Here is a 22,379-nt window from a genome sequence, read left to right on the forward strand (position 1 = left end):
AATAAAGTGCAGCACGCTGGCATGTCACCTATATAATCTAATATCTAAAATATAATGTATATATTATATGTAATAAAAAATATATAATGTATTTGTAGACTGCCTGATGCAATGGGTGTTTGCATCCTTGTCAGAATTCAAAACACAAGACATTGATGTGTGTGTACTCAGGTATGGCTGTGCGGTGGAAGCGTGGAGGTCATGCCCTGTTCCAGAATAGCTCATATTGAGCGCACACACAAGCCCTACACAGAGGACCTGGCAAATCACGTCCGCAGGAACGCTCTGAGAGTGGCCGAGGTGTGGATGGACGAGTTCAAGAGCCACGTTTATATGGCCTGGAACGTTCCTCTACAGGTGCAAAATAGAAGCATTTCCACTTGAGGTGTCAGATATGTATTTGTATATCAGTAGGCTATGCTAAATTGCTTGGCAACCATAAGTCAATTTAATTATCCTTTGCACATTAGTTTTATTGTATTTCAGCTGTCACTGTTTTAGAAAAGAAAAAAGCCACTGTTTTTTCAAAAAACAAAAAATGTGCCAAGTTGACCTCTACTGTGTTTTTTAACCATGGTTAAAAGGGATTTATGCACTTGTTTTACCTAACAACACACATATTTAACCATGTTTTCTGTAACACACAGCCTTGAGTGGTTTTCAGTTCTACATTAGTATATGAATATAATGGAAATTAAAGGAGACATGCTGTTTGTCATTTTAAGTGAAGATGTAATGGGCTGAGATGTAAAGACCTTGACTTATTTAAGCTAGTCTTTAGGGCTTTTAAATGAGCTCTCACTTTTGAGCTGTACATATTCTTCCCATGACACCCTGAAATGTCGCAGTATAGCATCTCTTCACCTGAAGTCACTGTAAGCGCCTGAACCAGGAGCGTAGAGTCTGGGTATGCAGGGTATACAGTCTCCAGAATGTAACTCGTACAGTTGCAATCCACATCAAATGTGATGGAATCATATTTACAAAAGAAACTCATGGTAAATTTATTAGGAATAAAAAATGTGCATTAAAAAAGTCTGTGAATAAATAATTAATTTCTAACTGCAACTGGCATAATCTCGGGCTAAGCATTGCATCTGAAATTCTAAAGCCAGAGTCGAATCAGTTGGCGATTTTCATTTTTATTTTTGAAATAGATCTACAATGCAAAGTCATAATGATGGAGGTGCGCATATATAGTTTTGTTCTGATCCTAGAACTGACATGATGTAGTTTTTAATAAATGTTTAATAAAAATGTTAATATCTTAAAATAGAAACAGAGACAGGACCGTTATATATATTTTTTGCATTTGAGCCCGAGGCTGACTTGCTACACCACTGGCCTGAACATGAAGGACCAAGATAAATGTACATTGACTCAATAAGAGCTTTTATTCATATCATATTCCTGAGCATCATGTTCTTGCTGTTGAATTCTTGTGTTCTCATGACTGCATGTGCTCCTGGGTGTTTGTCTGTGTGTGCAGGACTCAGGGATCGATATTGGTGATATCAGAGAAAGAAAAGCTCTCAGAGAGAGACTCCGCTGCAAACCCTTCAGCTGGTTCCTGAAGAATATTTACTCTGAGATGAGAACCTACTCAGAGACAGTCGCTTATGGTGTAGTGAGTATCCACTTTTCGTCAAATAACTTCTTCGCTTTAAGGTCCACATACAAAACTGATTCCATTTCTATTCATCAAAGAATCCTTAAAAGAATGTTTCATGGTTTCCATAAAAATATTTATTAGAACTATTGTTTTCAACATTGGAATTCAGAGAAATAAATTACATTTTATAATATATTAACATCTAAAACAGTTATTTTGAATTGCAATAACATTTCAAAACATTACTTTTACTATTACTTATTTTATTATATTATATTTCTAATCAAATAAAAACAGCCTAGGTTAGCATAGCCTTTGAACGTTTGTGTATGTTTTTAGATTTTAGTTGACAGAATGAGTTTATAAAAAAAAAAAAAGACTTGGAAGTTGTTGATTATGCATCTGCTCTATTACCCTCCTTTTTAAAGTAATTAGCTATTCCATAAATTAAAAAACAAAAAACTTTCTCATCATCCTGCTTTCAGGAAGTGAGCTCTTCAAAGACAAGTCTCACTCATTTGTTATAATTTTATCTTGTTTTGTTTTCACTTATTAGGTCTTCAAATGTCAACACCGTTACCTTATTTTTCTTTATGAAATTTGCAAATCCATATCTAGATATTTATCCATTCTAAAGGCATAACAATATAATACCATAATCAAATGTATTCACTTAGTTTGACATAGCTCATTGCAGTTTATTAGCACTTAGAGACAAATCTAATAGATTATATTGTTTCTCAAAATATTGAGTTTATACTAAATATATTTTTTTTTACTCGAGGCCTGCCGTTTCTTCATTTATCACGATGCAGGGCCAGCAGAGCACTTTTCCTAATTGGTATTCTTTTGTGGAATAGCATAATTAACAGCTCCATGGTGAAGACAAAGCAAAGCTGAGCTCCAGGGCATTTTCACGCACATTGGCTATTAGCAGACAGAGGAAGAAAGATGGTTTTTGCGTTCTTAATCCATCTTCTCCTCTGCGGATTTGCAGTGTGAAATGGGTCTGATGTGCCGGTTCATATATTGCATCTTTGTGTGTGTGTGTGTTTGCATGTAGCTCAGGAACAGCCTGAGGCCGGATCTGTGTGTGGATCAAGGTCCCCACTCTGACAACATTCCCATCCTGTACATCTGCCACGGCCTGACGCCTCAGGTTAGTGTCCAGTCCACTGCACCTTCTGGCTTTCATCCTTTTTCATTCCTCAGAGCATGTGTAATTCATTCATATATAACTGCTCATGTCTGACTTTATCGTGTCTCATGCTCTCTCCTTCCATGTTTCTCACCATATCTACACAGCATGTGACATTAAACATTTTTAAGAACTTAATTTTGGCCTAGAGATCAAGAACAGGAAATAATGAGTGAAACAGGACAAGAAAACATTACAAGCTTACTTGAACCTGCATCACCTTTGTACACCCATCAAGTGTTTTAGAGCATGTGTGTTGTTATATCATTATTTTATAAATTATAAAAATCCATATGTTTTTAAATGTTTAAATATTAGATATTTTGGTTGCACTTTATTTTACAGTACGTGTACTAACATGTACTTATAGTGTACTTACAGTGTATTTATCTAAGAAAGTTCTGGTAATACAAGGTAACTACATGGGGTAGGTTCAAGGTTAATACCTAGTTATTACATAGTTATTGTAATTACTATAATAAGTACATAGTATGTACATGAGGAACAGGACTGTAAAATAAAGTGCTAAATATTTTGCTTAAACTAAGTATAAAACTAAACTAAATATATAACTCTCTCTCTCTATATATATATATATATATATATGTGTGTGTGTGTGTGTGTCTGTGCTAATATAGAGATACATTTAAGTTCTTATTTTCAATGGGCTGTTAGACAATACTTTAGCTTAGCGTATTAGCACTGTTAGTGTCTGACTCGGCACAGTAAAGAGCCACAAAACGGTACTGTTTGAATTTCTTACAAAATGACAAATTTGAAAGCTGTTTGTCACTGCACAAAAGTTTTAATTACATTTGGCATATTCATTTTAGTTTGATTCTTCCTTCAGTTTGTTTAGTGAAAAAAAGTACAAAAAAGTTGTAGCTTTTAGATTTAAAATCTATTGGGCAACTACGGTTGTCTGGTTTAAAAAATTGTTTTTTAAACCATTTAAAGGCAAATACATAAGTACTGAGATACCAAAAGATTGGAAAATATAAACATTGAATTTTAATAGCTGTATCATTCATCCTTATTCCCATCTTCTGTAAAAAAAAAAAAAAAAAAAAAAAAAAAAAGCCTGTGCACACTTGAGTTGTTTAATTCATTGTGAAAATGTGAGTTAAAAGACATTTCTTCCTCTATGAAGTTTTCTATTTTATGAAGATTTGGCTTGTATGAGCTTTCCCATCTTCCCGTCACAATTGATCTCAGTGGTTCACAGTTATACACTGTCAACTTATTGCAACCCATTAAACCGTCACTGTATTGCAGAAAACCTCTTCATTATTTTGTGCTGAGGCCCGAAATATGAATTTTTGAATAGTTGGGCTGCTCAAGGCAATCCAGTCTGTTTTTTTTTGTTTTTTTTTGCCTTATTCCTAGTGTATTACACAACCAGGTTTCACAACAAGCAATATCCTGCTAAAAATACTGTCAAAATAGGGAACTTTCTACATAAAGGATTGCCTCTCTCCGGGGGATTTCGGATTTAGACTGGGCTATAGTCACTATAATGAATTTCAGTAAAGATCAATGACTTCGAACACAACCAGGGAGGGTTGTTTCACCACCACAGGGGCTTCATTTAGATGAGGAAGAATTGTAGAATGTGAATATGTGACGGAGAAATATAAATGAGAGAGAGCGAGAGGGAGGGAAAGACCGAGAACAGCACTGTCAGCATGATTTTAACTACTTAGCTGGGTCTCTTATACATGCCTGCTGAATTCATATTCGTGTGTGCTTCCACTTTTCTTATTGGAAACGGCACAGTGGTGCCAAGCGATGCCGTATGTTTTCAGTTTCTATTCTTGCTGATTTGAAACTTTTTAGAATCTGTTTGTTAAGGGATGGTGAGGTACAAACGTACAAGGACAAATGAGATCAACAACAAGGTATTTTAATTAGGATATCCAAGAGACAGCTAAATAAATCCACATCAGATCAACCAATAAACACCAACGAGAACGGAAAAAATACCAAACGGGAAGAAGACTTTAAATAAGGGTGTGAGCAATATATCGCCGTCTCTGTACTTGTGGTGCTGGATTTGTTTTATCTTTAATGGGCCGTTAGACAATACCTCAGCTAACCGTAGCAGTTGCTCGGGGATTTGCACATGTTAGAAATGGAGCATAGACATGTTCGTTCTTTCTTTCAGTGTGTATCTCCCATTCATTGGGCAAGAGGAGCATTGTTCCCATACAACAGCCATAAATCTCTCAAGAAGTGAAAAAGCAGGCTTTTCCTCAAGCTGAAACAGTGCTAAATGAGTCCTTATTTTTATTCTTTCTTATATTATTTCCTGTCCCATTTTAACCCTCCATCCCTTCCTGTCACAGTTCCAGTGCTCATCGAAGGATCCCGAAGGACGTGCATTGTTTCCATTGTGAATGAATGATTAATTGTTTTATGTGTCTCGCTGCCTCTTCAGCTTTTGTGTTCACAGAGATTTGCCTCTCAAGGTGCCTCACAAAAAGTTTGAACAGTTTAGCACTGGTGCCATTCCATAGTCAAACAATTTGATTTGATTTTACTGTAGGCTCAGGTGTACCACGGTATTCTGAAAAGACAAAATATCTTGACACACATAATCAATCTCAGTGGAAAGCATGGTAGCTCCCAAACGATACCTGAGATCAGAATTGATTTGGACCTGAGGAGAAGAGGAGAATGCCTAGCTCTGTATAAGATCGCAGAACTGAGTGTAACACAAATTTTGAATAGCCAAAAATCGGTCTGGACGGTATACAACCAATTTAATCTATGTATCTGAGAGAAGTATGCAGTTTTGTGATGCACTGCATGAGCTATCTAATCAATAATACTGTTAGCACTTCTCCAGGCTCAGGCTTCTGAAGTGAAATATCAATCCATCCAGACCATGAAAAAAACAAATGTGGGCATATTGTATAAAATGCATTTTTTCTGAAAGTGCTTGCTTTTCAGTAAGGCGTGGGATTAAGTATGAGTGCCATTGATTTAGGACGTGGCCCAGTGTGGTCCAACAAAATGTGCATTAATGATTCAAATCAAATGCATTTTAAAATGTATATAAATTACATAATTACTGTTGTTGTTGTTATTATAGAAAATATTTTACATCATTTCTGTAAGTAGGTCTTTTAACTTCACAAAGCATCAGAAATGTTATAGTTATGAAAATGGAAATAAGTGAAAGCGATGAACGAAAATAATGGCTGAATACTTTTTGTACTTTATTGTGAGCAATATTAAGATTAGTTTACCAAATCATTCAAAAAATAGTTCTCTGAAGGTGCTAAATTAGTGTGCATCAGTATATTTATTTTGTTAATATTACCCACAACCCCTTGCACTATTGAAAATAAATTTGTGCTGATTTGCTGCTCAAGAAACATTTCTTGTGTCTAAAGTTTAAGCAGGTTATACACATATAATTGAAGCATGTTTTTCTCCTCTGTTCTTTTAGAATGTGTACTACACAAGCTCTCAGCAGCTACATGTGGGAGGCTTGAGTCCGACCATCGACGACGATGACAACAAGTGCCTGGTGGATGTGAACGGCCGACCGCGACTGCTGGAATGCAGCTACGCCAGCAACAAGCAAATGAAACTCTCCTGGCTCTTTACTCAGGTAAACTTTCATGGGAAACGATCAATCATGTATTCAAAACTTTGGTCCCCTACATCTAAATAAGGATGGTATTTGCAGTGGTCAGTTTTTGGTTTCTGGACTATTTTTTTTTTTTTATAAAGTTTCATAAACAGTGTTGTTTTAGTATCAGTGAGGTATTAATATAGTTTAAATAATATTTTTAAATAGGGTCACCCCGTGTCAAATCATCAAACTTGAGAAACTTTCCTCGCTCAATTTTTTGTTCATTTTGCTAATATTTTTTCTGAAGAAAGATAAACATGTATAGTGAGGATAGGCAAATTACTAAATATCATTGATGAATATTTACTGAGTAATCCACTATTTTGTATGAAGGGGTCAAATGGCAATTTTCACCTGTGATACAGTGCCAATTTACAGGGGGTTAAAACTTATTTAAGATAGCAGAATCATAATGTTATTTTTACACAGAGATTGGTAGGTCTCTTAGTAAAATCTTTTGACTTTAGCAATCATTTTTGCCTTATGTGCCATGGTGACCATTAAAAAAGTTTTTTTTTCTCCAAAGTTTGCATGCCTGTAAATCAATAAGTATTAAAGCTATCTTAATGCCCTTTTAGATATTGGATATTGGGCAAATTTATAAAATATAAAAACTTACTTAAGAGTATGTGTGTCAGAACAGCTGGCAGATCAGAAAACAGTCCTCCATAAAATGCACTGCACAAATCTGAATATTTGGGTCAAACTGTTCTAAACTGTTGTAAATACAACTTAATCACTGATTCTGTTTGTGTCCTCTTTTGGAAGACCAAACAAAGTAGTTTCACTTTCACAACGAAACACAGCGTCACACACAGAAGGCTAGAGTGAGCGGAGGCTGGCTTGAGAATGGTGTGGTCGGCGGATTTGATTTCAAATTACAAAAATGTTTTTATTAATTATAATATTTATTTGCATTTAGTTGTAGTTATAATAAGCTATTATAACCCTGGCCATTAAGAGCTTCACTATTCCATAGTGGGCCATTACATTCTACACAATCCTCACTACACACAGAAGTACTTTACTGCACAGCTCATTAAAAGCGAATGTCAAAATTGTTCCCTATTTTGAAACAAGTTCTGGAATCATTAAAGTACTAGTTTAAAACTTTCCCTTAAATTTGTGTGACTGCACTGGACACATTCTGGATATCCAGCATTAATAATTAAGAGGTGTTAGTCTGTCGTAAAGCTCTCTTAATTCAATTCAAGCCCCGTTCTGGATTGTAGTAGACATCTTGATTTTATTCGCACGTAATATGTCAGTCTCTATTAAAGTCAGGTGAATTCATATATGGCATAGCAGGCGGTGTCACCTTAAAGGTTTAGCTGAAGTGTGCTGGAAATGTCAGAACAGGTTATTAGAAAAGGGTAATGCTGCCCCGTTGGGAGAGATGTCGAAGTAGATGAACAAACGTGCCATCAGCAAAAGTGTAAGAGTATGAACGATATCAATTCTCACACAGACCCTTGGGATGTGGTTTAATGTCTCACACAAGCTCGGTGGGTAAAGTCAGCCACCTTTTTTCTTCAAGTTATTTAAAAATGGGATCAGGTTGGGCCAAATCCATTGTGGCCTTTTAGGTGCGGTGAATAATTGATGACAAAGCCAGTGAAAGTGTGATCTGGCTCTTGACTCATAGGAGAGCATCAGAAATGGCTTTAATTAAGTCTTTATCGACTCACTTCGTCTGTTGACAGTCTGCTTTTCAGTCTGTAACCAGGATACCGCTTGGCAGGTCATGAATAAATTTGCCGTTAAGCTTACCTATTATATGTACCCAGCAGAAATATATTATTTGAGTTCTTTAGGGTGTTAAACACCACCAGCTGTCAGTGATATTATTATTTTAGGGAGGCTGATTTGGAACAAACCATAATTGAAGCAGATGCAGTGTTCCTATCAGTGACGCCTGTTCAACGATGCATGCCAGACTATTTTATAATTAATGGGGCCTTAATAATACCTGTTTATAATGTACATGAAACTACAACAGATAACCACAAAAACAGAGCTAAACAAAAACCTTCTGAAAAGTGGTTTGACCCTGACTCTAAAACAGTAAGACAAGAGCTACGATTAATTACAAATCAAAAACATAAAGATCCAGTCATCTCTGAATTATACTAAAAGCACTCAGATTTTCTGAAATGATACAAAAACTCAGATTATTATAATAAAACACACAGTTGGTCAGGGTCAGTTCTGGGGCACGTGGAAGAGTTTAAACAATACAAAGCCACAAGAACTAGCCATACAAGATGGTCAAATTTGGAAAGATTATTTTGAGAACCTCTATATACATCAAATTGACCCTTTGAATAATCCCAACCAATTAAAAGTCATTACAAAATGAACGAATAAACAACAAAAATCCACTAGATTGTCCAATAACCCAACAAGAACTTAGTGGAAAACAGAAATCGTTTAAATGTAAGAAATCCTGTGGCCCTGGCGACATAAAAAAAATATTAGATACTTAAAACCAGCTCTCCTGAACTTTTAGTAACTTGAATAATTATTCATCCAAGGTAAAATCGACTGAGAAGTGCTTTTGTCCCCAAATTCAGGAGAATGGATTGCAAATTAATTCTTATTTTATATCTACAGTCGTCAACTTGCTGGTTATTCACTGGCTTGCATATGAGGAAATCTTTCTGTTTTATTTGAAATTACATTTTGTTTTACATAATTATAGGATGTGCCTCATGAGTCACTCGTGTCATTCGCAATGAGTGGAAGCATGTAGAATGACTCACTTGTTCAGCATTTAATAAACATATGGCTAGATGAAAATTGAACTAACTAGATGCAAACTATATTTTTACATAATCTGATGATGCAAAACACAGAATCATAATTCTAGAATGTTCTGGGGTGATCTTGATCACTGCTGGAAATTTAATACAAGGGTTTAGACTAGAGTTTTGTTTAAGTTTTGCATATTTTTTGTAAGTTTGAATTCCAAATGATTCACTATACATTATGCACGTAATTATGCATTGTATACTCTACCATTTAAATTGTTCAAAATGTTCTAAATTTCCACCACAAACTACCATATGAAGTTATTTTATTCCATAATATAACAACTGTGTATAACAGTTTGTTTTCAAATGCTAATATTGCAGCCATAAAAAATGAAAAGTGCCATAAAAGTAATACAAATATTCCAACTGTGCATCTTCAATAATATGATTTAGCCAGTATAGCAAGACATTCGGCATTTTATACACCTTGGATTTCATGCGGTGGCAGGTGATTGGACGAGGGCGACACTTCGCCCGCGGACTCCTCTTTCATGTTTCAGCTGTCTCCGGAGCCTCCTTAAAAACACTGTGTAAGACTGTGAATCCTGGAGGACCTTCTTCATAAGCAACCACTTCAACTGAATAGAAGTAGTATGTTTCTTGAGGTGTAAATGTCGTTTTTAATTTCTCACTTATTTGGAATTAGAAGGACGAAAAGATTTTAAGATTCATGAATCATATATTACCTCTTTTTCGGAGGAGAATCATGCAAATCAATATCCGTATTGGTCCTGGAACGATTTTGTGCCATTTTCACTCACTTTGATGTGTACTGTGTCTTGCAGGGAGGCTCCATTGAGAATAGGAAGTCAAAGCGTTGTTTGGAATTGGTGGAAAGTACAGAAGTAGATCATGGATATCAGCTCGCCCTTCAACAGTGCAGCAGTCAAAAATGGACAATTACCAACATATTGCCTGGGATAGTTCTATAGGCATGATGTCTTATGGGACGTATCACTGGATATGTAGTGGACTGAAATACAGTGTCCCTTACACACATTGTTGTGTCATCAACTGGAGGGAAGAGTGCTGTTCTATTGTTATGTAACACTGTAAACATCATGTCTTGTGTCGGATCTCAAAGAGCACAAGGAATAAGTGTCAAACATTTTACTTTGGCCAAAAGAGATGGCTGGTTCAGAGACACAGGTGCTTAAAAGGTAAAGTTCACCTCAAAATTAAAATTGCCATTATTTTCAGTGTACTGTCTCTTTAAATGTTCTGCTGTATGATTGGCTCTTGTGTATTTAAGCATTTAGTAGTTTTGCTACTGTGTAGCACAAATTTATTTTTTATTTCTTTCAGGTTTGTGAATGATGATTGTGATTACTTGATGTGGACAAAAATATTTTATAAATGTAAATTTCTAAAAAAAATAATAAAAACTTTTAACTGAAACGAGCTGGTTTAGTCCATCAAAACACAAGTCTAACCAGCATGGAGGCCATCTAAAGCTGGTTGAAACAGGGATTTCATCAAAGTATGGAAATTAAAAAATAATAAATGTTGTGGTCAAAAATAATTCAGTTCAAGCAGAATTCTCTGTTCATACAGTTTCTCTATCCATATGAAGAGAGCTCTGACATTCACAGAAATTAAAGCTTCACATTCTCAGTTCAGTCAAATTCATTTCTGCTTTTGGCAAAATCTTTTATTTTCTGTCTTATCATCTCCTGTGGGACAATATCATTTTCATCAAAGTCAGCAACACTTGACATCTCCACAGAGCTCTGAGCTATCCAAATCCCTCAAATCTCTCAAACACTCGCACAATACTTTAACAATGAACAACAGTTCTGTCATTTCTGTTTCCTAAAAGAAAGAAAAAATAGGAAAAAACAGAAAGGTTGGAACCCCAAATACAGAACTGGAGGTTGTTACATATATAACTGAATAACTGAAGTGTTTTTACGCTATTTAAACAATCGAAACCTCTATACATCATCTTGACAATCTCTTGCAAAAGCTACATCCCCTGAGATGGGAAATCTAAATTAGTTTTACAGTGCATTTGTCAGGAAGTCCCAATATACCTACATCCTTGAAATAGTTTGAATTGATTTAAAAAAACAAAACGATAAAACACGTCCAAACTGAAACTGATCACATGAAACAATTTCTCATATTCTTTCAATTTCTTAACTTCATGATCTGTCAGAAAACCTGTACAGTTTTCCTCGTTTATAAGAGCTTCTTGGTCTAGAGTGGAAACAGAAGACAATATTGTTGAAATATAGCTGCAAGCAGCAATTAAGAGGCCAAACACAACAGAGGTAAAATGAAGAGCTAAGGTGCTGCCCTTAATTACTCCGTAAAGACCTGGGTTCTCCAACCCTGTTCCTGGAGAGCTACCTTCCTTAGGACATGTCCACACATGCATGAGTATTTTCATAAACAGAGTTTTCCATTCTTCAGTTTTTTTTTGTTTTTTTTTTTAATCTCTGTCTACATGAAAATGCAAAAGCATGCAACAAAACACTGTCAAAAGCATGCCTAGCCAACAGGTGGCGATATAATCTCAACTGTAAAGCCATGTTGGCCAATCAGAAGCCCAAAAAAGTTTCCACTAGGCAGAGATAACAGCGCATTCTCTAACTTCACAAGCCAAAATCTCTGAATTTGTGAATTTCGTCAAATTTGGTTTACGAAAACGCTTTGGTATATCAAAAAGCTTTTGATAACTATTTGCCAGCATTGTCTGAAGATGATCTGAGACAATTTTGATGAAAATCAGACAAACCGTCTAGAACGAGTTTGAAAAAGTCAGTTTTTCACACATTAAAAATTGCAAAAAATCTTTACTGTAGAAATTTATATTTTGCATTCAACTCAGCATGAGCAAAGGATACAGAGGGGGAAAAATCACTTCATGACTACGTCTGTGGGGACTTATGTGAGGATCCTGTTTGTGGACTTTGCTCGGCCTTAAACACAATCATCCCAAACCTCCTCCTGCCCAAACTAACTCAGCTCTCTGTGCCCACTTCCATCTGTCAGTGGATCAACAGCTTCCTGACAGACAGGCAGCAGCTAGTGAGGCTGGGAAAATACACATCCAGCACCCGTACAATCAGCACCGGAGCTCCACAGGGCTGTGTTCTCTCCCCACTGCTCTTCTCCCTGTACACCAACGATTGCACATCTAAGGACCCTTCTGTCAAGCTCCTGAAGTTTGCAGATGACACCACACTCATCGGCCTCATTCAGGAAGGTGACGGGTCTGCTTACACACAGGAGGTTAAAGAGCTGGCTGTCTGGTGCATCTTAACAACCTGGAGCTGGACACGCTCAAAAGAGTGGAGATGATAGTGGACTTCTTCAGGAGAAACCCCCCTTCTCATCATGAACAGTACTGTGACTGCAGTGGAGTCATTCAGGTTCCTGGGCACCACTATCTCTCAGGACCTGAAGTGGGACATTCACAATGACTCCATCGTGATAAAGGCCCAACAGAGGTTGTACTTCCTTCACCAGCTGAGGAAGTTCAACCAGCCTCAGGAGCTGCTGAAACAGTTCTAGTCCACCATCATTAAATCCGTCCTCTGCACTTCAGTAACTGTTTTGTTCAGCTCAGCTTCTAAATCTGACCTCAGAAGACTACAGAGGGTAGTCCGGACTGCTGAGAGAATCATAGGTACAACCCTCCCTTTTATTCAAGAAACTGTACTTATCCAGAGTGAACAAAAGGGCCAGTAAAATCATTCTGGACCCCACACATCCAGCACACTCCCTCTTTGAACTGTTGCCATCTGAGCACCAGAACGACCAGACACAGGAACAGTTTCTTCCCTCAAGCAATCCATCTAATGAACAATTGATAATGACTGTGGAACAAACTACACTATTTATATATCTAACACACATATTTAGTGTACACTTACACTTTGCACATACTATACCTGTACATACATAGCTGTTTTTTGTAATATATCTGCCATACAATTGTCAATTTGTATATTGTCATCCCTTACCAATTATTATTATTTTTTTATTCTTTTATTATGTGTTTTTTTTTTTTGTCCTGTTCCTCATTCTGTTGCACTGCGGAGTTTCTATCATGAAAACAAATTCCTCGTATGTGTAAACAATTAAGCTCATTCCGATTCTGATTCTGAAAAAGAATTTTGCTTCTAGACCTTACAGTTCAAAAGTTATTAGCAGAAACATGAGTGCAAATTTGGCTTCGTGGTGGCGCTAGAGAGTCTGAGATAGAGACTTGCTATGGTTAATATTGAGACTGTCCTCTGATTGTGTGCCAAAATTCATAACTTTCCCACAAGCGCTTCTATTGGCTGCCATATACTCCCAGAGCAGAAGAAGATGAAGAAAAAACTTACGGATATAATAGGTGGCTTAGCATCCTCAGTGCTTGGTCCCTGAAAATATATTTGAGTGAGCGCAGTTTGGTTCTTTTAAAACAGGGGTGGGTAACATTTATCCTGGATGGCCAGTGTCAATAAAACAATAAGACTGCAGTCTGCAGAGACTATGGTTCACTACATCCATGCACATGGCCTTAATGATGATAGTGAAAAAATCCTCTTTCTGTCCTGCTGTATTTTACTGCTGAGTAACCAGAAAAATTAATTTAGCAATATAAATTCTGAGAATGATCATTAATCAAAGGTATTAATGCACAACTTTCCCCGCTTCACTCTCTCATTGATGAGAGTATTAGAAGTGTGAGAAGCCCAGAGCATTTCGAGAGCTTGTTATCAGGTCTAAAAAGTGTTGGGTTAGCACTTCTGAACCTCATAATCCCACTGGCTGGGATGCCAAACCCACGTTTATTACATTATCATAATTTTCCAAAGGCCCTCCCCTATGCTATAGTGCTTATACTTGAAGCGTTACTGGAGCAAAGCAATTAGAATTCTGCACATGGAGAAAATTTGTTCATCTCTATTATAGTGAACAGGAAATATATATTTTTTTTTTTGACAATAATATTATTTACACTACATTAGGTTCTGCATTTTCGGTATTGTATGAAAATATTGTTGCAGTGTTTTGTACATTGTAAGATAGGGTCACATTTACTGTCATTTGGCTAATTTTTACAGTGAAATACAATCCTTTCAATAGGAATTCACACAATTGCGTAATATTTACTAACAGAGATTTTGCAGCGGGTTAAAGTTAGTCACGCAAATTGTAAGGAATTATTATTATTATTATTATAAAAGTAAGGTTGAACCACAGATGTCACATGGACTATTTTAACGATGTCCTTACTATTTTTGTGTTCTGAAGATAAATGAAGGTCCTGCGGGTTTGGATCGACATGAGGGTAAATAGTTAATGACTGAATTTTTTTTTTTTTTTTTTTATGAACTGTCCCTTTAAGAACATTGGCTAACATTATTATAGATCATTAGCAAATGTAGATTTTGTTCAAAATGGCATGAAAATATAAGAAAACTAATAACTAACTTAGTAAAAAAAAAAAAATCATGGACTCACTTGTGTTTTAATTCACCCTCAGGAGGGTGAAAACTGGGTTTAATGTTAATGTTGTCAATAATAGGCCTGAGTTTAATGTGTTTTAACATGTATCCTTAATGTAAATGAAGATGTATCCTATTGAACAGACATTTCCATAACTTTAAAATATCAAATGCTAAAAACAACAAGATTTTGGGTTCCTTAAATTCTGCTGCATTGATTGAGGACAAAGCATATGGTTTTTAATTCTCTTTCATGGGCAATAAATGAGCCAGTCCCATCTGGTGCACACTGGCTCACTCAGACATTTCAAGAAGCATATTGCTGTTCATTTATATGTTCCTCTACTGACACCATCTGCATTAATGGATACTGAGACAAAAGGAAATAACGACAGTTCACACAATCATATGTTGTTCAGCGTCCCTGCTGTGGTGGATAATGAAGCAGAAAAGAGTTCAAGCTTGATTAAATGGATTCACTAGCAACTCTGAAACCATTTCTGAAGGATGCTGGCTGGAAATTGCAACAGAAGGCAAGAGCAAAATTGTCTAATTGCCATCAGCTGATGGAGAACAAATTGTTTTAGCTGAAAAGACCACACCAGAGATCTGCAAGTAGACATTCTCGGCCCAGTTTAATATGAAGATAAAAATCACAGCTGAAGGCAAGAGCCCTTAGGCTTAGACAGACATTAGCTTAAATTAAGGTTAGTCTCTTTTAATGCAATCTACACATTTAATGCAATCTACACATTATTCCAGCAGTAATTAAGGTTAACCAAGTTAAAGTAAATGTAATGTATTTTTAATGCATAGTAAACATTGAATATTCCATAATTCATGAGCTGTCTACTCCTTGATTTCTTAATCAAGTAAAACACATTTTCAGCTTCAAATTCAGTTCGTTTTCAATTCATTTTCTGTTTTCCCAGCGATCAGCCTTAAGATCCCAGGCACAGAAGTAAACATTTTCAGAAGAGCAAGAGGGTATAGTCAGACTTCACCTGGCTGTGGCAATCGATTCGTTCAATGAAACGAAGAGCGCACCTACCCATAATGCCGTCTGTCCTGACTTTGGCCTGGAGCAGGTTTGTTTCATTTGACATGCTTGGCAGGTCAGTGAACTGAGGTCTGTGGCGCTCATGAGCTTCCTCCCAGCTCTTTCTCTTCCATCAGCACAAAACACTACAAATATTGACAAGAAACAGCTTTGAATTTGGCAGTGTAGGTATATCAGGAGGAATGTGTCCCTTTTGGTGTTTTTGGTGGTAACAGAGACACACAAACATGGCGTGGCCAGTGCTGCCAGCTCCATATCCTTGAGTAAACCTCGCCTGCCTTGAGCGAGAGATCTGTCTCAACGACACATGCCAAACGAATAAAACCAAACTGCTGGAGGGAATAACCAGAGCTGCTCTTGAAGACTATTGAAGAATAGATCTCAAATCAAGAGGGCAGCGTTAGGGAGGATGCAGCCACCTCTGGAAATCAGAAGGTTGGTCAGATGCTTGACTTTTTGCTCAAGTCTGTTTGAATGAGGTTTCTGAGAGCCACTCAAGAACACAGGCCCAGTAAAACGGCTAATATACAACCTTTATGTTTATACTATATTTTGTATCACTATATATGAACGATATTTTCTTTATAATAAAATATAACTGTTTATTTTTTCTCCACTCCTGGGAGCTTCTGCCTATACATCTCAGCCCGTTTCACTAAAAAAGAACTTTAAAGGCAAAAGCCTTTTTTTTTTTTAACATACAGTTCACTAGCGCCATCTGCTGTTCATGAATAATCTCTTCAGTTACTACGGCTGGATTTGGACTTTTATTTTTATTTAGGCAAGTGCGCCACACACTGCTTTCAATATTTTTTTAGTTTAAGGAGGCATAATATGTCATCATCATATTTAATAAATATATTTCAATTGCTAAAATGCATTCCACTCTCTATGATTCCTTGGAACCAACACGTTATTTCTATAATTATTGATTTCTCTTGATATAATCAATATTCAATTAGGCTAGCTTCAGTTAATTTATTAATTTGACGTAATTTCACTTATTACACTGTTTTTTTTTATTTTTATTTTGCATCAAATTCAATTTTTGTTCTTCTTGGATTAGATTAATTTACATGTCATTATTATTTTGACGCTTTTATTTATACGTATTATTATTTATAGATGCAGATAAAATATAATTATTAATAATATTAATAATAACATGTGATGCATAAAGAAAAACTGTTTCATTATTTTAAAAGTATTTTAAACTGTCTTAAACCTAAATCAATGGCTAACTGTTAGCTGAAACATTATTTTTTATTAGTAGTAATAGCCTAGTAATAGCCTAGTAATAGTTTAGATTAACACATTTTTCTTACTGTTTCATTTTATTATTCATTTTTTGATCTGTGCAAAATGTGATTATTGATAAAATATCAACATCCATTTTCTTGCTAAAGAGTGTACATTGACCAGTGCAGACCAGATAAAACCAGATATATTGAATATCTTTTGTTGTATTATTTTTCTTTTCAAACAAAACTCATCCATAGAACAATTTGCCACCGGAACTATGTCACGAATGTGGAAGATCGCTGGGGGGACACGTTTACAGTCGCACCAAGTTGCATGCTTCCGGTTCACTGTTGGCTGTTGTCAAACCATAGACAGTAAAAACGGCTGAAGCAAGTTTAGTTTTTTTAGCCATACGGGTTTTTTCGGATATGTCTCATGCTTTGCGGACACTCGCCACTGGAGTGTTTAGCGTGCAGAGATCTGTGACCGTCCTGTCACTCTTGCGTCCGGTGAGCGCCGTGAAGATCCGCGGACAACAGCGGAGCCGCAGCGACGGAGTCAAGGACAGAGAGACTCAGCCGTTTGACGAGTCCCTCCTTGAGTTCCTTGTGTGTCCACTGTCCAAAAAACCTCTGAGGTATAATTATCATGTATAATATTATTACCTAATGATGGGACGTACAGTAGCTGACACGTTGGTGTTATATCTTTAACTCGGATGTTTTAAGTTGCAGTAAATACAGCTGGATAAAACAAAACTGCGTCTTCATTTCAAGCTGATCACTGGGGTGTTCTGTACTGGATTTCCATCTGACAAATGTCATAGATACAATCAATATCATATTTATAATTTATTACTACTTATATACACTAATAACATAAGATGTAAAAAACATAAGATAATAAAAAAAAATGCTAGTTACATTCTGAGATATCGTGTATATTGTATGGTTTTTATAATAACTGTATTATTAACCGTGTTTTTGCAATAACTGTTTAATGTGATAGATTTTTTAAAAGGGATGTTTAGATTATCAGTCATACTTACACATGTATTCGCTTCTGATTTTTCTTCAAGGTATGATGAAAGGAGCAACGAATTAATAAATGAAGAGCTTGGTATTGCATATCCCATCATCGATGGCATTCCTAACATGATCCCACAAGATGCAAGAATGATCCATAAGAGCAAAGCAACTGAAAACCCCTCTGAATCTTGAGTTTATAAAGCAAATTTGTCATTATTCGTTTTCTGCCACTATGTTTTTCTCCTTGTCTACAGTGACTGTTCTTGTTCCACTGATATCATTGTCTGGACTGTTTTACTCGGCAGCCATGGATGACAATTTCCCTCAAGGCTGCACGAGTGCAAGCAGTGTGTGTTTCTACAGCCTGCTGTTGCCAGTAACAATTCCCGTTTATGTTTTCTTTCACCTTTGGAAGTGGATGGGTATCAAGCTGTTTAGACACAATTAAGACTGCAGTTTCATTTTTCTTCCCACAGAATATTTTAATTGTACAAATTATTGTGAACAATTCCTGCTTGTAAACACAGTGGATATTCATATCTATGAACACTGAAAAACACTGAAGCGAACAATGTAAAATACTGAATAAAACTGCATATAACAAAGTTTGTCTTTTTCATGAATGTTCACAGAACTGATTTTTTTTTTCCCATTGTGAACCTTAGCTTTGTCTCATTTCACTTCTTTATCTTTTTCTCAACGCTTTCCGTGAGCTTCATCAAAGGGCACATGGGCTTGGGTGAATCTTCACCCTTCACCTTAAAAAAGAAAGACTCATTCAAGCGGGTCTGGATGACCTTCAGCTGGAGCAGATCACCTTTGGCTTTGGGCACTGTATCGCCGTCTTCACTCGACGTGTCTGATATCTTAAGCTTGGTTGGTTTTGCAGAATCTACAGCAGATTGTTTTGGGCCGTGCATTCGTCTTGTTCTGTTCGGCAGGCTCAGGTCTACCGGTTCCTCTGGAGTTTTGGACGCGTTCTGCTCCTGAAATCTGAGAGAGGTGGAGATTGCTGGTAAGGTAAAGAAGTTTTCGGTTTGAGTTGTTGCTTCAGCTGTCAACCTACATGAGCGACTCTCTGGTTCCTTCACGGTAGTGGCCTGACTGCAGCTTGAGGTGCTGGAGATCTCCAAATATGGATCCAGGAATGATTTCTGTGTAATAAACAGATCTTGGCTGTTCATTTCTTCAGCTGTGTTGGATTCCAAGCTGCTTTCACCAACAAACTGCTTGCTTTGGCCCATCTTTCTGAATTCTTCATCATTTGTCTTTGCAGCTTGGCTCAGCTCAGGTGGCAAGTTGAAAATTACTCTCTTTTTGGGTTTCACGCTTGTATAACAATCCTTCTCGGTTGAATATGGTGTCTCCTGATCAGGGGAGATGTAGATAACAGGCTGAATTTGGTGCATATCTTCCGGTTGTTTAAGCTGTTTATTTAATTTAGGTTTCTGAAAGTCTTCCTTCGGTTTTGTTTTCTTCTTTGGCTTTTTTCTTTTCTTGGTGTCTTGCATTTGTGTAAACACTGGCTCATGGCAGCCATCATGCAACAAAAAGTCAGGCACACACTTTTTGCTCTTATCCTTTTTTTCCTTTTTCCTTTTCTTGTTTTTGTGTTTCTTGGATGCTTTAAAGGCATTTTCAACACTGGGGATATTCTTCATTGCTGGGAGAGAAGCCATTTCTTCTACAAAATCAAAGAGTAAGAAAGAAAATTGGTTATATTACCAATTATTTATTATTAGTGTTGAAAACAACTGCACTACTTAATATTTTACTGGTAATTGTGATAGCTTCTTATGATTCTTTGATTAATAAAAAAAGCTTCACCAAAAAAATCTGCATTTCTTTACAATCACTTCTGATTAATTGAATGCATTCTTGCCAAATAAGTTTTTTTTAAACAGTGATGCTGATAATAAATGCTTCTTGAGCACCAGCATATTAGAATGATTTCTGAAGGATCATGTGACAATAAAGACTGTAGGATGAAGAGTAATTTTGCTGAAAATTCAGCTTTGCATCACATGAGTAAATTACATGATATTTGAATAGAAACAGTTGTTATAAATTGTAGTACTATTTCACAATGTTACATTTTTTACTGTATTTTTGATCAAATAAAAGCACCATTGGTGATTTTTTCAAATATTATTAAAACACTCTATTTTTTCCCTTTTTTTTACCAGCAGTATATAAACAGATATGCGCATATGTAAAACTATATAAATATATACATTTATATAACGTGTCTCTATCGCTATATAAATGCACGTTTAATATAGCTACCTAGTGCAATACAATAAACCATTATGTAATTTGTTTTAAAAACATGAGGGTTCTACCATAATTTGTAGGATGATTGTTAGCGAGTACTCACATGGATCAAGAGTGAAATGTCCTGTATGATCTGTTCCTTTTCCCCAATAACACCTGTTAATGAGATAAAATAAATTTAATTCAAATGAGCGGGTAACAACTTCCATGAATTAGATTAACCTTTTCTCTTAGGCAGATAGAGCTTAAATATATAAGTCAGTACAAAAATGTAACAGTGATGAGGAGAGCGGACTTATGGTTACATTTGTTGAGAGACATTGTAGCTAAAGTCGAATGCTACAGTTCATCGCTACGTCATTCACCACAGCAACATTTTTACAGAAAGAAACTTGTTTAACGACGTGCATTTCATTTAAAAGTATTTAATGTATTCTTGTGTTTTGGCCCTAAACCAAAAGGAAAACTTACATGTTCTTACCTGTTTTGCTAATTGACAAAATACACTCTCACATTTTTGCGCCAATTACCTCTTCCGTCACGTGCAGTGCCGACTGCGCATGCTCTGTACGACATTTTTTAATGAACAGCCAAAAAAAAAAAGATTATTAAATAAATTCTAAAACGAACCGACGTTAAAACATACTGTTACTGCTAAGAAAGACTAAAAGACTAAAGACTAAAAATGTGCCTTTCCATAAATCACGCTGTTACCGTGACGACGGAGAGCTACGTTACCTTTCTATCTTAGGTCTATTCAAGAAAGTCCTCCGTGCGTCACTCGGCTTGTCAGGCGACTATTTTCACTGCTGAAGAAATCCCTTTCTCACATAAAGGGCGCTTTTTGTAGCTTTTCTTAGAAATGGCTTCAGTGTTCTATCGCGTCAGCAAACAGAAGCTAAAATGATTTTTACTGCCATTCTTTTTACGGTCCAGTGGGAATATCGCACGTGAACCTGCATTAATGTGTTACTAACGTCTTTCCGCTCCTTAAACAGTTTCTTTGAGGCTGAATCAACCAGCGTCACTAGTTGAAAAAAGGTCACCAACTTCAAGTTTTATTCGCAAAAGAAAATACATAAATTTGTATTTAATTCTTTCCCAAATCGTATTAGAATAAATGTAAAAATTGTCACGATGATGTATTATTTATTTTTATTTTTATATGGTTTATTTATCATTTGTTAAGCGAATTATATTGCATACTTCACTCATTAGCACACGGCATTATTTGTTTGTTTGTATACTATGCATCATAGCTGTAGATACAAAAAAAAATACATGCCATACCTGTATCTAATCTCTATTCTATTGTATTCTATTCTGTTCTAATACATTGTACACAATTTCTGTTTATAATATGTATCATAGCTGTAAATACAAAAATAATCACCAGACCAGTTTCTACTGTATTCAAATCTTTTTTTAATACTTATACAGTATCACATCTGTAAATACAATGCCAGAACTGTCTCTATTGTATTCAATTCTATTCTGTACTATACTATTCTATTCTAATACATTGTACATATTTTCTACTTATATCATAGCTGTAAATACAAAAATACTTGCCAGAGCTGTTTCTATTCCATTTCATTATTTTCTATTCTACTCTGTTCTACTCTCAATGTAGATATTTCCTATATTTATACTATACATCACAGCTGTAAATAAAAAAATATACACCAGAACTGTTCAGAACTATTCTATTCTTTCAGTCATTTAAATGTCAATTAAAAAAATGAATAAAAGCAAAAAATTAAAGAAAAAAAAGCTGTTGCATTTGATTTTGATGTGCTACATAAGAAAAAAAAATTCTGTAAAATCACATTACACAAATTGTTTTATAAAATACTGTTATAAGATCTTAACCAATATTAAATGCTAATACCCCTTTTGGTTACTTGGCTGTTTCACCTGTCATCAGATGCTGTCAGATACCAGCTATTAATATACAGTATAATGCCATTCATTTTAGTCATCAAATGTTGTATTCAAGTCAACACGTGTAATTAACATTTTACCAGTCAACAAACCTTGAGAAAAATTAAAAATAGGCACA

The 22,379-nt window shown here is 35.9% G+C and overlaps 3 protein-coding genes across 6 annotated transcripts in view; 2 read left to right on the forward strand and 1 right to left on the reverse strand.

Moving 5' to 3' along the window:
- LOC113066735 (polypeptide N-acetylgalactosaminyltransferase 18-like) overlaps nt 1-10,618 on the forward strand; it is a 37,660-nt gene extending 27,042 nt beyond the window's left edge. The window contains exons 7-11 of the mRNA XM_026238731.1: nt 172-357; nt 1,490-1,627; nt 2,676-2,771; nt 6,265-6,429; nt 10,052-10,618. Coding sequence (XP_026094516.1) covers nt 172-357; nt 1,490-1,627; nt 2,676-2,771; nt 6,265-6,429; nt 10,052-10,198 — 732 coding nt within the window. The 3' untranslated portion in view covers nt 10,199-10,618. The remainder of the gene's footprint in view (nt 1-171; nt 358-1,489; nt 1,628-2,675; nt 2,772-6,264; nt 6,430-10,051) is intronic.
- A 6,730-nt stretch (nt 10,619-17,348) lies between these two features.
- Nucleotides 17,349-18,648, forward strand: pyurf (PIGY upstream open reading frame). 2 transcript variants are annotated; one of them, XM_026238736.1, is made up of 2 exons: nt 17,349-17,652; nt 18,094-18,648. In XM_026238736.1, exons 1-2 carry the CDS (start codon nt 17,444-17,446, stop codon nt 18,233-18,235), a joined length of 351 nt encoding a protein of 116 aa, XP_026094521.1. In that variant the 5' UTR covers nt 17,349-17,443; the 3' UTR covers nt 18,236-18,648. Both variants share the same exon structure in this region, with proteins under 2 accessions (XP_026094521.1, XP_026094522.1).
- A 50-nt stretch (nt 18,649-18,698) lies between these two features.
- On the reverse strand, nt 18,699-21,311 carry LOC113066736 (uncharacterized). 3 transcript variants are annotated; one of them, XM_026238734.1, is made up of 3 exons: nt 21,056-21,311; nt 20,421-20,473; nt 18,699-19,727 (listed from the first exon to the last, which is right to left on the reverse strand). In XM_026238734.1, the coding sequence occupies exon 3, from the start codon at nt 19,720-19,722 to the stop codon at nt 18,721-18,723; it is 1,002 nt and encodes a 333-aa protein (XP_026094519.1). In that variant the 5' UTR covers nt 19,723-19,727; nt 20,421-20,473; nt 21,056-21,311; the 3' UTR covers nt 18,699-18,720. The 3 variants fall into 3 exon arrangements, with proteins under 3 accessions (XP_026094519.1, XP_026094518.1, XP_026094520.1); XM_026238733.1 differs by lacking the exon at nt 21,056-21,311 and adding an exon at nt 20,799-20,921; XM_026238735.1 differs by lacking the exon at nt 21,056-21,311 and adding an exon at nt 20,623-20,776.
- Between the last annotated feature and the right edge of the window lie 1,068 nt (nt 21,312-22,379).

The sequence above is a fragment of the Carassius auratus genome, chromosome 50, assembly GCF_003368295.1.
Source record: "Carassius auratus strain Wakin chromosome 50, ASM336829v1, whole genome shotgun sequence".
Lineage (NCBI taxonomy): Eukaryota > Metazoa > Chordata > Actinopteri > Cypriniformes > Cyprinidae > Carassius > Carassius auratus.